Source organism: Symphalangus syndactylus, chromosome 14 (genome assembly GCF_028878055.3).
Source record: "Symphalangus syndactylus isolate Jambi chromosome 14, NHGRI_mSymSyn1-v2.1_pri, whole genome shotgun sequence".
NCBI lineage: Eukaryota > Metazoa > Chordata > Mammalia > Primates > Hylobatidae > Symphalangus > Symphalangus syndactylus.
The window spans coordinates 15,726,423-15,740,185 of record NC_072436.2 but is presented as its reverse complement, the minus strand read 5'-3'; the positions used below and the strand labels follow the sequence as shown (position 1 = coordinate 15,740,185).

Below are 13,763 nucleotides of genomic sequence, written 5' to 3'. Positions count from 1 at the left end.
GTGTCCCGGCCCTGGGGAGCTGTGGCTTCTGTGGAGGGTGGGTCAGGAGCCCTGCCCACTGGCCTCCTCTCCCACCCCACCCTCTGCACCCTGCCCTGTGGTGGCCCACTGCCAGGCCTGGCCCTGCCAAACCAGACTGGGCACTTTCATCCTCTGACTGGCACTGTCCCAGTGGGGCTGACTGCAGGGAGGGGCTGGGGGTGATGCCAGCCTCTGGGGTGGCCCTGGTGCCCTGGCATGATGGCTGCTTCCTCCAGGGCTCCCATCAAAGCAGCTCTGAGAATGTGTCCCTGCATCTGCAGATTTTGAGATTTGCTGGCCAGAGCTGCCTTTCTGAACCACCTGGTTTCTCAGGAAGCAGCGGCCTTCCCCCTGAACCTACCCACCCACTCCCTGGCTGTGAATTTCCAACCTGGGCACTGGGTACCATGTACAAACCTCAGAGCTCCCGCTGGTCCCCAGTTCAAACAAAACCAGCTCTTCACAAAATGCACATGGCAGTCGGAGAAATTTGAGCACTGAATGGTTATTCGAGGATATAAAAGATTTTTTTTTTCTGAGACAGGGTCTTGCTCTGTTGTCCAGGCTGGAGTGCAGTGGCACAATCATGGCTCACTGCGGCCTAAATCTCCTGGGCTCAAGTAATCCTCCCACCTCAGCCTCCCAAGTAGCTGGGACTACTGGTGCGTGCCATGACGCTCAGCTAATTTTTAAATTTTCTGTACAGATGGGGATCTCACCATATCGTCCAGGCTAGTCTCGAATTCCTGGGCTCAAGAGATCTTGCCTCAGCCTCCCGCAATGCTGGGATTACAAGTATAAGAGACCACACCCGGCCCACCATTACATTCTTTTGTTGAAATGGGGTCTCGCTCTGTCACCCAGGCTGCAGTGCAGTGGTGCGATCATAGCTCACTGCAGCCTTGAACTTGCAGGCTTAAGCGATCCCACCTCAGCCTTCCAAGTAGCTGGGACTACAGGCTGTTTGTGCCACTGCACTCCAGCCTGAGTGACACAGTAAGACCCTGTCTTAAAAAAAAAAAAAAAGGGGGGCACCTTTGGGAGGCCAAGGTGGGCAGATCCCCTGAGCTCAGGAGTTTGGGACCAGCCTGCGTAACATTGCGAGACCCCAACTCCACAAAAACATACAAAAATTAGCCAGGTGTGATGGTGCACGCCCATAGCACCAGCTACTTGGAAGGCTGAGGTGGAAGACTGGTTTGAGCCCAGGAGGCCCAGGTTAGTAAGCCAAGATCGTGCCACTGCACTCCAGCCTGAATGACAGAGCTAGATCCCGTCCCCCCCCCCGCCAAAAAATTAGTGCTTGCTGTTGGTGGGGTGGCCCCACGGAGTCTACAATGTCTGACACCCTCAACTCCAGCCTCACCGTCTCGTTCCCTTCCTCCCACACCGGTTTTGGTTCCTCCTACTTCCCCAATTCCTTCACCCAAAGGTCTCCCAAATGCACAGCGAGGACCCTGGCTCCTCCCCAGAAGGCTTTGGCCCTGTCCTCTTTAGGGGGTGCAGGGGGTCCTGCTGGTCTGGACAGCAAGGCAGCCAGCGGGCAGGCAGTGCAGGCAGGAACAGACGCGGCAGCTCCCGGCATTTATTGACTGCAGCCCCCACAGAGCACACTGCCCTTCCCAGGTGGGGTGAAGCCCAGCGGCCAGGGAGGCAGAGGATGCAGCATCCACCCCGTCGGACTCCTCATCGGGGAGAAGGCCCTGAGGAGGAACCGCAGCCCGCCTGGGCCATTCCCCCAGGGAGCCAAGCGGGAGGGCCCAGGGGCCCGAGGGACGCAGGCACAGTCCCTGAACACAGAGGCCGCCTGCTGGTGAGCGGAGAGGCTTTGGCAAAACTCACTGCTAAAGCCACTGCAGGGCAGGTGGCGGTGCGCGGGACCTCGGTGGCCCTTGACCCTCACCCGCGATGGCTCCAGAACCACTCTGGGTCCCTCCCTCCCAGGCACTCGCTCGTGGTCTCTGTTTGTTCATCCCACCCAGCCGCGGGGTCTTGGGGGGGAGCTGCAGCTGCCCGAGGACACGGAAGGTCTGGTCGCTCTCAGCGGACACAAAGTGCACAGCTAGCGCGTGGGTGAGCAACAGCCTGGGTGCACCCACACTCTGCCACCCGAGTCCTCGATGGAAAGTGCTGGAAGGTGCTGCTTTGGGCCTCGGGGGCAGGAGGCAGGGATAATACCCATCCCCTGGCCCAGGAGAGGGGAGAAATCAGCCTCTGGTAGCCCCTGTTCCCCGGAGGAGCTGCCAGTGGGAGAGGGGCAAGGCCACGAAGTGCCCAGCCGGGAGAGCCTGGGAGCAAGAGCAGGGGGCTGGTGCAGTTACAGCTGAGAGGGGACGAGGCCAGGAGGAGCTCAGCCAACAGGTTGGGGGACAGCAGGGGCCTGCTGCGAAGGACGGGTGGCCACGGCCAGGGAGGTCGTGGCCCCAGGATCAGGTGCTGGGCTTGGGACTCTTTGGAAGAACCTAGCGTGGCTGGCCTGGCAGCCCAGCTATTCCCACGGCTGGTCAGGATGGCACTTTGATGCCAAAGTTTTTGCGTAGCTGTTCCAGAAACACAAAAGTGAGCACGGTGTGGGGGATGAGGCGGATGCCAGCTGGAACAAGGCCCTGGAGGGAGACAGGGAAAATGAGAGACACAGAGCCCGAAGGGACCCGCTCCCCCTTGCCCAAGCCGCCACTGCCGCCACCACTGCACCTTGTAAAAGGCCAGAGGCCCAAGCTTCGCTGTCTCCACGGCGCAGTGGAAAACGCCCTGCAGAAAACGCAGTGAAACAATCAAAAAGGCTGCTTCTCACCCAAAAGGCAACGAAAATCCCCGCCCAGGCACCAGCCAGGCACGGTGGTCTGGGCACTCTCAATGTGGGGTGTGGGTGTGGGTGTGGGTGTGTGTGTGAGCGGCGGCTGCTGGCTGGTAACAGGTGACCACAGGTCTGCAGGCACCGGCCAGGTCAACAGCCACCCTGCCTGCTCATGCGGTACAACCAGGGCCTGAGGGTGCAGCCCAGGGTCCAGTGGGCAGAGGGGGCGGTGAATAGAATCATGAGAACCAGGGATGCAGCACAGCAGGGTCAGGGAGAAGAACAGGGACAGAGCCACGGGCTCAGCAAACATGGAAGCCCCATGGAGTCGGTGGGGGCCCGAGGCAGGAGACCCAGGGCACCTATGAGGCACAGACTGCCATGAACAGCACCAGCTCTGTTAATCTGTGAAAGAAATGTTTTGGCCGGGCACAGTGGCTCACGCCTGTAATCCCAGCATTTTGGGAGGCTGAGGCAGCAGATCTCTTCAGGCCAGGAGTTCAAGACCAGCCTGGCCAACACGGTGAAACTCCGTCTCTACTAAAAATATGAAAAATTAGCTGGGCATGGTGGCGGGCGCCTGTAATCCCAGCTACTTGGGAGGCTGAGGCAGGAGAATCACTTGATCCCAGGAGGTGGAGGTTACACTGAGGGGGAAAAAAAAAAAAAGAAAAGAAATAGTTTTTTTTTTTTTTTTTTTAAGACAGAGTCTTGCTTTGTCACCCAGGCTGGAGTACAGTGGTACAATCTCGGCTCACTGCAATCTCCGCCTCCCAAGTTCAAGCAATTCTCCTGCCTCAGCCTCCTGAGTAGCTGGGATTACAGGCATGCACCACCAGGCCCAGCTAATTTTTTCGCATTTTTAGTAGAGACGGGGTTTCACCATGTTGGTCAGGCTGGTCTCCAGCTCCTGACTTGTGATCTGCCCGCCTCAGCCTCCCAAAGTGTTGGGATTACAGGTGTGAGCCACTGTGCCTGGCTGAAAAGAAATGTTTTAAGACAGTCTCACTCTGTCACCCAGGCTGGAATGCAGTGGTGCAATCTCAGCTCACTGTGGCCTGGACCTCCTGGGCTCAAGGGATTATCCCACCTCAGCCTCCTGTGTAGCCAGAACCACAGGCATGCGCCACGAAGCCTGACTAATTTTTGTTTTGTTTTGTTTTTTTGAGACAGTTTCACTCTTGTTGCCCAGGCTGGGGTGCAATGGTGTGATCTCGGCTCACTGCAACCTCCGCCTCCCAGGTTCAAGCGATTCTCCTGCCTCAGCCTCCCGAGTAGCTGGGATCACAGGCGCCCGCCACCACGCCCAGCTAATTTTTTGTATTTTTAGTAGAGAAGGGGTTTCACCATGTTGGCCAGGCTGGTCTTGAACTCCTGACCTCAGGTGATCCGCTTGCCTCGGCCTCCCAAAGTGCTGGGATTATAGGCATGAGCCACCGCACCTGGCCCCTAATTTTTGTATTTTTGGTAGAGACAGGGTCTCAGTATGTTGCCCAGGCTGGTCTTGAACTCCTAGACTCAAGCGGTCTGCCCACCTCACGCTCCCAAAGTGCTGGGGTTACAGGCATGAGCCACTGCGCTTGGCCAAGAAGTCTTCTTTAAAAACAAAAACAAGGCAAAGGCATTCAAAGGCACGACCCTCTCCCAAGGCAAGTGCTGTGCAAAGACAGGCAACTAGAAGGGAGGGGCACCCTTCCCCAGGTCCCAGTGCGAGTGTCCACCTCCCGGAGAGGTGAGGGGACTCGCTGGGCTGTGCAGCCCGACCGCACAGGCAGGGCCCCACTCACCTGATACTCCCCCTTGGAGTTCATCAGGCGCGTCTTCAGCACATCCAGGGGCTGACACAGGAACGTGGCACATCCACCCTGAGGAGCAGGCTCGTCACCAGCGGCCTGTCAGGTACCCCAGGCACCATCGCCGAATCCCACCCACACGCTGGCCCCTCGACCTGACTCCCAGGGCAGGCCAGGAACATGCTGGCAGGGGCACCAGGCTGACCCATGAGCTCCCAAGGCCCTGGCACCCACTTATGAGCCCCAGGGGGCACTGCCAGATACCCAAGGCCCCCGCCTCCCCCAGCCCTCGCCCCATCCTGGGTGCCCTCAGTGCCCAAGGCTGGCCCAGGGACACCTACCCTAGCCACGCCAGCCACTTACCGCAATAAAGCTGGCGACAAAGTGAGTGAAGATGTTGTCGGAGAGGTACCCGGTGCTCAGGACCAGCTGCTTGGCCTGGTCGTAGCAGGACAGCTGCAGGGGCACAAGGGCGGTCAGGGCTGTAGGGGGGACCCCAGCTTGGGGAAAGCACACAGGGCCCCAAGCGACACCACCTGGCAATGGCCAAGCACCTGCTCCATCCATCCGTCCGTGAGGCCCAGACAGGGGAGACACCTGCCTGAGGTCCTTCACAGGCTGCAGCCCTGACCCACCCATGCCCCCCACCCTGCCCCACAAAGTCACAGCTGGTGGCTCCCCAGGAGGGTTTCAGCGCCCAGTGCCTTGTTCTATGGCCCCTCTGAAGATGGAGGTCAGTGATTGCAGGCACTGCCCACACCCACCCCATGAAGGAGGCCTACCTGGCCCACAGTGACTAAGGCCCCTCGGCTGGATGCCATGGTCGCACCCGAGAACAGTCTCCTGAGACCCTCTGCACAAGGAAGGGGTGAGGAAAGGGGTGAGGCCAGGCACCCGGCCCAAATCCCTGGGCGCCCAGTCTCATGCAGCGCTGCCCACTCTGTCTGCACCCCAGACCCCTGCCTGTGCACAGCACCTGCGCCTTACCTTCACGAGCCACGCGGTACAGGCCATCCAGCGCATGGGCGTAGCTGCCGGGGACACACAATGACCACATGAGACCCCCCCCCGACCACCGGCTCCCACAGAGGGTCCTCCCGGGCCCCGCTGCAGGCTGGGGGTTCTCGAGGAAGCAGAGGCCTCATGGGCCTGAAGATCTCTCCCTGGGAACACCTGAGGCTGGTCCTGCCGTCCCACAGCCACCTCGCCTGCCCCGCCCGGCCCTCAGGGAGGAGGTTCCATCTTTTCCAACAGAGTCCCTGGCTGGGCACCACTCCTAGCACGCAGGCCTCCTGCCCGCCAGCCCCTGGGGGCCTGTGGGAACATAGTCTGTGTGCACAGCTAGAAGCCAGAACTCCCCAGGGGTCCTTGGAAGGGGCGGGGGAAATGGCTCATGCTGCCGGTGGAGTGGACCCCAGGCCCTGGAAAGGCCCCAGGCCATAGCAGGAGGGCATAGCTGCCCTGAGCTGGGCAGGGAGGCAGCGCCTCCGGGCGTTTCTGTTGCACGCGCTGTCTCCATACCTAGGGCGTTCGCCTCCGCACTCACCGCCCTGGGGTGCAAACAGGCCCAGCCCCCAATCCAACAAGGCTCTCCCCACAGGAAGAACCCAAAGGTCCTGGGGGGGCGGAGTGACACTCCCGAGTCCAGAACAGCCGTCAGGACCCTCCATGGACCGTGCAGGCACCGCGGCCTGCTGGAGTCCCAGCTAGGTCACGGCAGAGCAGCCAGGGGTCCGCTCCCACCCGAGCCTCCTGCACCCCAACCACCCCGAGAAGGCAGGGCCGCCCATGACTCACTTGCGCCGCTGAACCTGGGGCAGCTTCACATCGTTCTGCATCCTGAAACAGAAGCAGGTGGCGGGAGGGGCAGGAGGGCCGAGGGGCATGGGCAGCCCTGGCAGCGCAGGGAAGCTCATGCTGGTCAGCGGGGCCCACAGGACAGGGCACGCCGGGGCTCAGGGACACCCACCCTCCTATGCCCAGGACACCAGGGTCTCAGCGGCTTGTTCCAGGCTGACCCCACTCTGCAGGCGGCCCTGGCAGGCCCTGGCCTGTCTGGGGACAAGAAACCCCCTGGCCTTGCAGGTGGGGTGGGGGGACACCAACCTGACGTTGACCAAGTCCGCAGGCGTCCCCACGAAGCCTCCAGCTAAACCTGCGGTGACAGAAACCCCAAAGACGAGCCGTGCTAACACATGGCGTCCTCGACCTGACCGCCCCGCGTCCCTCCTGCCCGGCAGCTCACCACTGAGGGAGCCCAGCAACACCTTCTGGTGGAAGGGGAGAGGCCCCTGGCTGCCCTTGGCCACGCGGTCCCGCACAGTCTCGTAGATGGCGAACCGAGTCAGGGAGTAGGTCATCTGGGGGAGAAGGGCCCAGCTTGGAGGGGTGGGCACACCCCACACCCCTCAGCCTCGCCACCTGGCCCAGCCAGGAATCCCCCCTCAGCCCGAGGGACCACAGGGACCCTGAGGGGCCTTCCCAAGGCCACTGTGCCAGCATGCGGCTGAGCCAGTTCACAAATCTAGAGCTGCACCCTGCTTTCTCACTCCCTGGGCCTCAGTTTCCCCACCGGTAAGTTGCGGTCTCAGGCCCAGCCCTGCGAACTGGGTGGGTGCCCGTGGAAGGCGCGAACTGGGGTCACCAGCTCTCGGCCTGGTGGGTCCTTCCTTGCACAGTCTTGAAAAGGGGACGGAAGGAGCTTGGATGCCAACGCAGGACTCAGCCCCAGTCTGGGAGCCCTGAGGGGCCATGGGGAGCCTAAGGATGGCACACAGCACGCACCTGTCTGCACAGCGAGGCGCTCAGGCCACTGTAGAGTGCCAGGATGCCGTCGGTGCGCAGCACCCGCAGCGCCATGCCTGTCATGCGCAGCTTCACCTCCTGCTGCGTCTGCAGATGCACCTGCGGGAGCCAGTGCTCTCAGACCCCACAGCGACCCCGAGGGATCGGTGCCAGGTTCATCCAGAGAGGGGGAAACTGAGGCAAGAGGCAGTGATAAGGCCTCCCACGGCCCTGCCCGGGGACTCCACACCCATGCCTGGAACCAGCTCACACCATTGCTTTCCAACAGCCACCACACCAGTGGACATGGAGCTGAGAGTGTCCGCGAGCCCCGCGAACCACCTGAGTACTGGCCGCACTGGCCACAGGGGCTCGCCGTTCTCCTTCTGCAGATGAGGAAACTGAGGCACGGAGAGGTAACGCACCCGCTGATGCCATCAGGATTTGGGCCCAGCGAGGAGACCCCAGAGCCCTACTTTTTATCCACCACACCATGTCTTAAGAGGGACAAACGTTTACGGGCACTCAGAAATGGCGAGGGAGCCTGCAGGACCATGGGAGACTGAGGAGGTAGCCAGAGAAGGCCTTGAAAGGCAGCAGGAGCTCAGCAGCAGACAAGGGGACGGTGTGGCTGGCGGCAGGGCATAGCAGCCTCCTCCACAAAGCAACTAGGAGCTGTGGGCAGGCATTCGGGGGCTGTCAGCCCGACAACCTCCCATTCCGTTGGCCTCCACCACTCACAGGACCTCTGCCTCCTCGCTTGGCCAGCTGAGAGCTCCAGGCAGAAGGGGGGTGGGCCAGGGCCAGACAGGAAGGCCAGCTCCTGGGTCCCACCCCCAGCACTGACCCCAAAAAAGTCTATCCACCACTCAGTGTGACCTGCACGTGCGCGGCCCCTGTCACGCACGCCCATGGGTTGGCAAAAATGGGTGGGGACAGGGAGGGGCCTCCCATTGTGCGAGCCCAGCAGAGCAGAGGGACTGGGCCACACACGCAGCAGCCCCTGTCCAGGCCAGATGTGATGGTAGGGACTGTAGGGACATGGGACAAAGTGATCAAGAAGCTTTAAAACAATCTTTCCAACGGCCAGGCAGAGAGCCCTGGTGAGCAGTTCTCAGGAGCACACCCTGACCACAGCCCCATATGCTGCCAGCAGCTGGCTTCTCCCGCCCTCCCAGGCCAGAGGGCAGTCCCGCCTCCACGGGGGCGGCCTTCCCTGCCTCCCCCAGGCAGTGTTCTGCAGCCAAAGAGCGCCTGGTGGGGTGGGGCCCAGGGGCAGTGAGGCTCAGAGGGCCTTGGACAATGGACAGCAGCATGCAGGTCCCGCCTTCAACACCCAGAGGCCCGTGGGAGAGGGCCCCTGTGCAGCATCCAGGAAGAAAGGAAGAGCCCGATGCCAAGGAGGGGCTCCTTCTGCCCATGCCAGCGCCTTCCTGTCACTGTGGCTGCCTCTCACTGGCCGTGGCTGCCTGTGGCCTGGGAGCTCTGAAGGCCTCTCCCAGGACCAGTGAGGTCTCAGGTGCCCCAAGATGCCCACATCTGCTCACCTGGCCTTCACGCAGTGGCCAGCATTGTTGCTCACTAGTAAAGTCAGTCCCCTCAAAGGCTGCTGGAATACAAGTCCCCTGGGCAGGCTGCTAAAGTAAAGGTCCCCCAGACAGGCGGCTGCCCAGTGACCACAGCCAGGTTCACAGGGCATGGCCTGCTGGGCAGACTGTGCAAAGCCTCAGGCCCTTTCTTCTTTGTTCTCTGTGGCAAGACACGGTCAGAAAACAACGCCCCTTGGCTGTCCCTGGGAAACAAGGAGAGCTCTGTCTTATTTTGCCCCATAAGCATTAAAAAAAAAAAAAAAAAAAAGTAGAAAAACGGTGGCTGCTTCTCGTGCTGAGAAACGCCCACTTTCATAGCGCCAGGACCACACGCGTGCAGGGTCTCCCGGCATCTCTCCTGGGAGTGTGCTGGTCCTAACATCGCTTCCAGTGCCCACCCAGCTCTCCAGAGGAAGCAGCCCAAAGCCGGGGCGCCGGGTCACCCCACTTGCCCAGGGACACGGCCGGCGGTGTGCTAAACACCCCTGGGTGGGGGGCGGCTTGACCCACGCCCTGGGTGTGCTACAGGCAGCACGTCTCTAGATGCCAACACCTGTGCACCTCACAGAACTCCCCCCACAACTTCTAACTAGGCGGAAGAAGTGTTCTTGAATGTATGGGGTTGGGTGGCTCAGAGAGGCCAAGTGACTCGCCCAAGGTCACCAGGTATTAAAGTGCAGAGCTGGGGCTGGATCGCCACCTGCCGAGAACTGGGAAGCCGACTGGGAAGCTGGGGAGCGCGGCTGCGCCCTGCAGGCCTCGAGCTCGGCGGCCACCACTGGAGGGCCACCCGGGATCGGCCATCCGGGCGTCGGGGACCTCCTCGCGCTCTCCAGGAGGGTGCCCCGGGCGCGGCGATCCCCGGGTGCGTGGGGCCGGGCTGCTGCCGTTGCAGGCGTCTCGGCGGCGCCAGGGTCCCATCCGCCCCGCGTCCCGGGCCCCGGCCTCACCTTGAGCAGGTCCAGCGGGTGCGTGCAGCAGGCGGCCCCGCAGGAGGCCAGCCCCCCGAAGTACCAGCGCGACACGCGCGCCTCGGCTGCCATGGCCCAGGAGAGCCCAATCCTGGCCCGACCACAACCCGACCCCAGCCCTACCCCGGCGTGGACCGGCCCGCAGCGCCCCGCGCCCCGCGCCCCGCGCCCCGCGCCCGGTTCAAAGCGCCGCCCGCGCGTCCGCACCCCGCACAGCCAATGCGCGCGCGCGCCCCGGGGGCGGGACCGCCAGGCCACGCCCCACCTGCGATGGAGGCGGGCCCGGCTCCTTAAAGCGGCCGCGAGGGGCGCCGAGCGCTGTGGGCCCGGCCTGGGGACGCGCGGGTGCTCCGGGGCTGCTGCGTGGCCGCCTCCACTTCCCCGGGCCCCTGGCGTCCTCCCTTTCCCAGGCCGGAGCGCAGGGCCGAAGGCCACCGCCCGGGGCCCGGCCCCAGGCTCACGGGACCGCGGCGGGCGCCCTGCCAATCCCCAGGAGGCCCGGCCCCTGGCCCAGAACCTGCACCCCTTGGCCACCCCGTCGCGCAGGCGCTGGCTTGTGAGTCACCCGGCGGGGGCCACGTGTGTGCGGCGTGGGCCCTGCCCCCACGAGGGCTCAGCCCCGGCCCAGCTGCAAGAGATCAGAAAACCGGCTTTGGGAGCCGGGCGCGGTGGCTCACGCCTGTAATCCCAGTTACTCAGGAAGCTGAGGCAGTAGAATCGCTTGAATCCGGGAGGCGGAGGTTGCAGTGAGCTGAGATCGCGCCACTGCACTCCAGCCTGGGCGACAGAGCGAGACTCCATCTCAAAAAAAAAAAAAAGAAAAAGAAAAAGTAAAGAAAAAAAGAACCTGGTTTGGGCCAGACTGAATGAAAACTGGGAAAAAAGGCGGTTAGGAAGGACTTGCCTCCCCCTTCCCACACACAGATGCCCGGAAGCTCCTGCTCAGTTCTGGTCTGGCTCTGACCAGACGCCCCAGGCAACCACCCTGGAAGTGGGGCCCCGGGGTGGATCCTGGGGCTCTTGTTCCCAGGAGATGCCTGCCTGCATCTGGGCCCCTGCTTGGATTCCACTTCCCTGCGAAGAACAAGGAGGTGCTGGTGTGTTCCTGGCGCAGGTGCACCTGTTGGGCAAAATTAAATTTAAGTCCCCAAGGCTGCTTTAGGGCTGGGCCACAGGGATGAAGAACCTGCAGCTCTAGTTTGGTCACTGCTCTCTGGCCTCCCCCACCCTCCAGGGCAAAGGGTGAGGGGCACTGGAAAAACAACTCGTGGTCCCTGGAACCCCTCAAGCACCAGAATGTGTCCGGCCCTGCCTCCGCGCATCCAGCGATGCCCTGGCTGTGTCAGAAGCGCAAGACGCACACTTAGGATTTTCACCTTGGCTGTGGGTTTATTGGGCCGTAACCCCAACGTAGGCAGGCGGGCTGTGTATTTGTCTAAATCGGCCAACCGGAGGAGACTGTTTTCTAGACCCTTAGGTGGCCTCTGACCCCAGAAGTCATCAGCGGAAGATTTGGGCTGGGGAGTGAGCAGCTAACCAGAGGCGGTACCCCTGCCCGGAAGTGTCCTGGACCTTGGTTTGGTTGGGTCCCTCAGGTGTCGCCCACACAGACCGTAACTACCTGGCAATCGAGAAGGGTGCCAGATGGACGCTGGCGGTGAAAACACAGCCACGCCTGGCGGGGAAGCGGGTGGAGGTGCTCAGGAGGCAACCAGGAGAGTGCGGCGCAGCGCTGCCGGCACCAAGCCTGGGCTGGGGCTCAACAGGAAGCGTGGAGATGGCGCAAATGCACCGCAGGGACTCAGAGGGATCACGCTGGGCTTAAAAGGCCCAGAGCAAACAGACTTCAACAGTTAGGAAGCGGGGGAAGTGGCCTGATCTTAACGGAAATTTCCCAGCAAGAGGACAGGCCTCCTTGTCCGGGGCCATCCAGGCTCACACCTGACTGAGTCCCGCAGACTTGGCTGTGCCCACAGCGCCTGTCTCACTCAGTGTAAACCAAGATGAGTTGCATCCATCGGCTCCCGATTACCAAGAATCAGAGGCGATGGAAACCTTGGGGGAGGCAGGGCCTGGAGGGCCAGTGTCCCCTGAGTCTGTGAGACACTCCAGGAAGGAGGGGGGCGGGCCTGGGCTGCAACCTGTCCCTCCCAAGGCCACCTGCAAGACAGGGCTGAAACCAGCTGCTGGCAGAGACCCCCAACTCACAGAACACTGGCTCCCTGCTGGAGGAGGAACTGCTCCAGAGCAGAAAAAGCAGGGCCCAGCAAATAAGGAGCAGGAACTGAAGAGCTTTACAAAGAACAAAAAAGGCTGGGCAGGGCAGCTCTCACCTGTAATCCCAGCACTTTGGGAGGCCAAGGTAGGAGGATCTCTTGAGGCCAGGCGTTTCAGACCAGCCTGGGCAACACAGTGAGACCACATCTCTACAAAAAATCAAAAGATTAGCTGGGCATGATGGCATGTGCCTATAGTCCCAGCCACCTGGGAGTTGGAGGTAGGAGGATTGCTTGAGCACAGGAGGCTGAGGCTGCAGTGAGTCTTGATCAGGCCACTGCACTCCAGCTCGGGTGACAGTGAGATTGGCTCACGCCTGTAATCCCAGCACTTTGGGAGGCCGAGGTGGGCGATCACCTGGGGTTAGGAATTCAAGACCATCCTAGCCGACATGGTGAAACCCTGTCTCTACTAAAAATACAAAAATTAGCTGGGTGTTGTGGCGGGGGCCTGTAATCCCAGCTACTAGAGAGGCTAAGGCAGGAGAATCGCTTGAACCTGGGAGGCGGAGGTTGCAGTGAGCCAAGATCGTGCCATTGCACTCCAGCCTGGGTGACAAGAGCAAAACTTGGTCTCAAAAAAAATTAAAAAAAAAAATAATAAATAAGCCTGGGCACATTGGCACACACCTGTAATCTCAGCACTTTGGGAGGCCAAGACAGGCGATTGTTTGAGGGAGTTCAAGACCAGCTTGGCCAACAGGGTGAAACCCTGTCTCTACTAATAAAAATACAAAATTAGCTGGGCATGGTGGCGCATGCCTGTAATTCCAGCTTCTTGGGAAGGTGAGGCAGGAGAATTGCTTGAACCCGGCAGGTGGAGGCTGCAGTGAGCCAAGACTGCACCACCAGCCTGGGTGACAAAGTGAGACCCTGTTTCATAAAAATAAATACATAAATAAGTAAATAAAACATTTAAAAAATAGAACAAAAGTGCAAGGAGCTGTAGGGGACTGAAGTTTGTGAACTCCGTGAGCTAGAGATGCTGGGAGAGCAGTCAGAAGGCGAGGAATCCTGGAAAACAGGAAATGCATCCAGGGCCTGAGCCTTTTTGAAATGATGAATTTAGAACTGTAGGTCAGGGACTCACAAGGGTCCCTGATGGATTCTCAGACGGATCATAAGTTGTCAGTAGGCCCGGGGGGTGGTTGGGGCAGACTGAGCGAGCTCACGGGACAGGACTCCCTGTCCAGCCTCTGACTGCAGCCTGGCATCCACCGCAGTGTCCTGCTGCTTGGCATCCACAGGTTATTTTGGGGGTCCCCCGGCAGGGAGGAAAGGGCCTCTCGGGGGCTCCTGCGAGTGGCCTGGCAGATGCCTGAGCCAGGGTAGACAGTGAGGAGTCGCGGGCAGAGATTTTGCTGGTCTATCTGGCCTGGGTGCAGCCTGGATGAAGACAGCATGTCTGTCTGACCCCAAGCAGGGCTCCTCCCTGAGCTCAGATGTTCACTGCCTTCCAGAGGGGAAAGGCAGTTGGGGTCAGCAGGGCACCAGGCAGAATGCACCAACCCCAGGTGGCAGTGTCACCTCCT

The 13,763-nt window shown here is 61.1% G+C and overlaps 1 protein-coding gene across 3 annotated transcripts; it reads right to left on the bottom strand.

Moving 5' to 3' along the window:
• Positions 1–1,592: 1,592 nt before the first annotated feature.
• SLC25A10 (solute carrier family 25 member 10) lies at positions 1,593–13,180 on the bottom strand. Of its 3 annotated transcripts, XM_063617382.1 has the most exons (12): positions 9,935–10,031; positions 8,943–9,187; positions 7,396–7,515; positions 6,857–6,971; positions 6,718–6,766; positions 6,409–6,450; positions 5,599–5,642; positions 5,394–5,464; positions 4,975–5,067; positions 4,606–4,683; positions 2,716–2,772; positions 1,593–2,627 (listed from the first exon to the last, which is right to left on the bottom strand). In XM_063617382.1, exons 3-12 carry the CDS (start codon positions 7,477–7,479, stop codon positions 2,526–2,528), a joined length of 735 nt encoding a protein of 244 aa, XP_063473452.1. In that variant the 5' UTR covers positions 7,480–7,515; positions 8,943–9,187; positions 9,935–10,031; the 3' UTR covers positions 1,593–2,525. The 3 variants fall into 3 exon arrangements, with proteins under 3 accessions (XP_063473452.1, XP_055097821.1, XP_055097822.1); XM_055241846.2 differs by lacking the exon at positions 8,943–9,187 and having other exon boundaries at positions 4,606–4,710; positions 9,935–13,180; XM_055241847.2 differs by lacking the exon at positions 8,943–9,187 and having other exon boundaries at positions 9,935–13,176.
• Between the last annotated feature and the right edge of the window lie 583 nt (positions 13,181–13,763).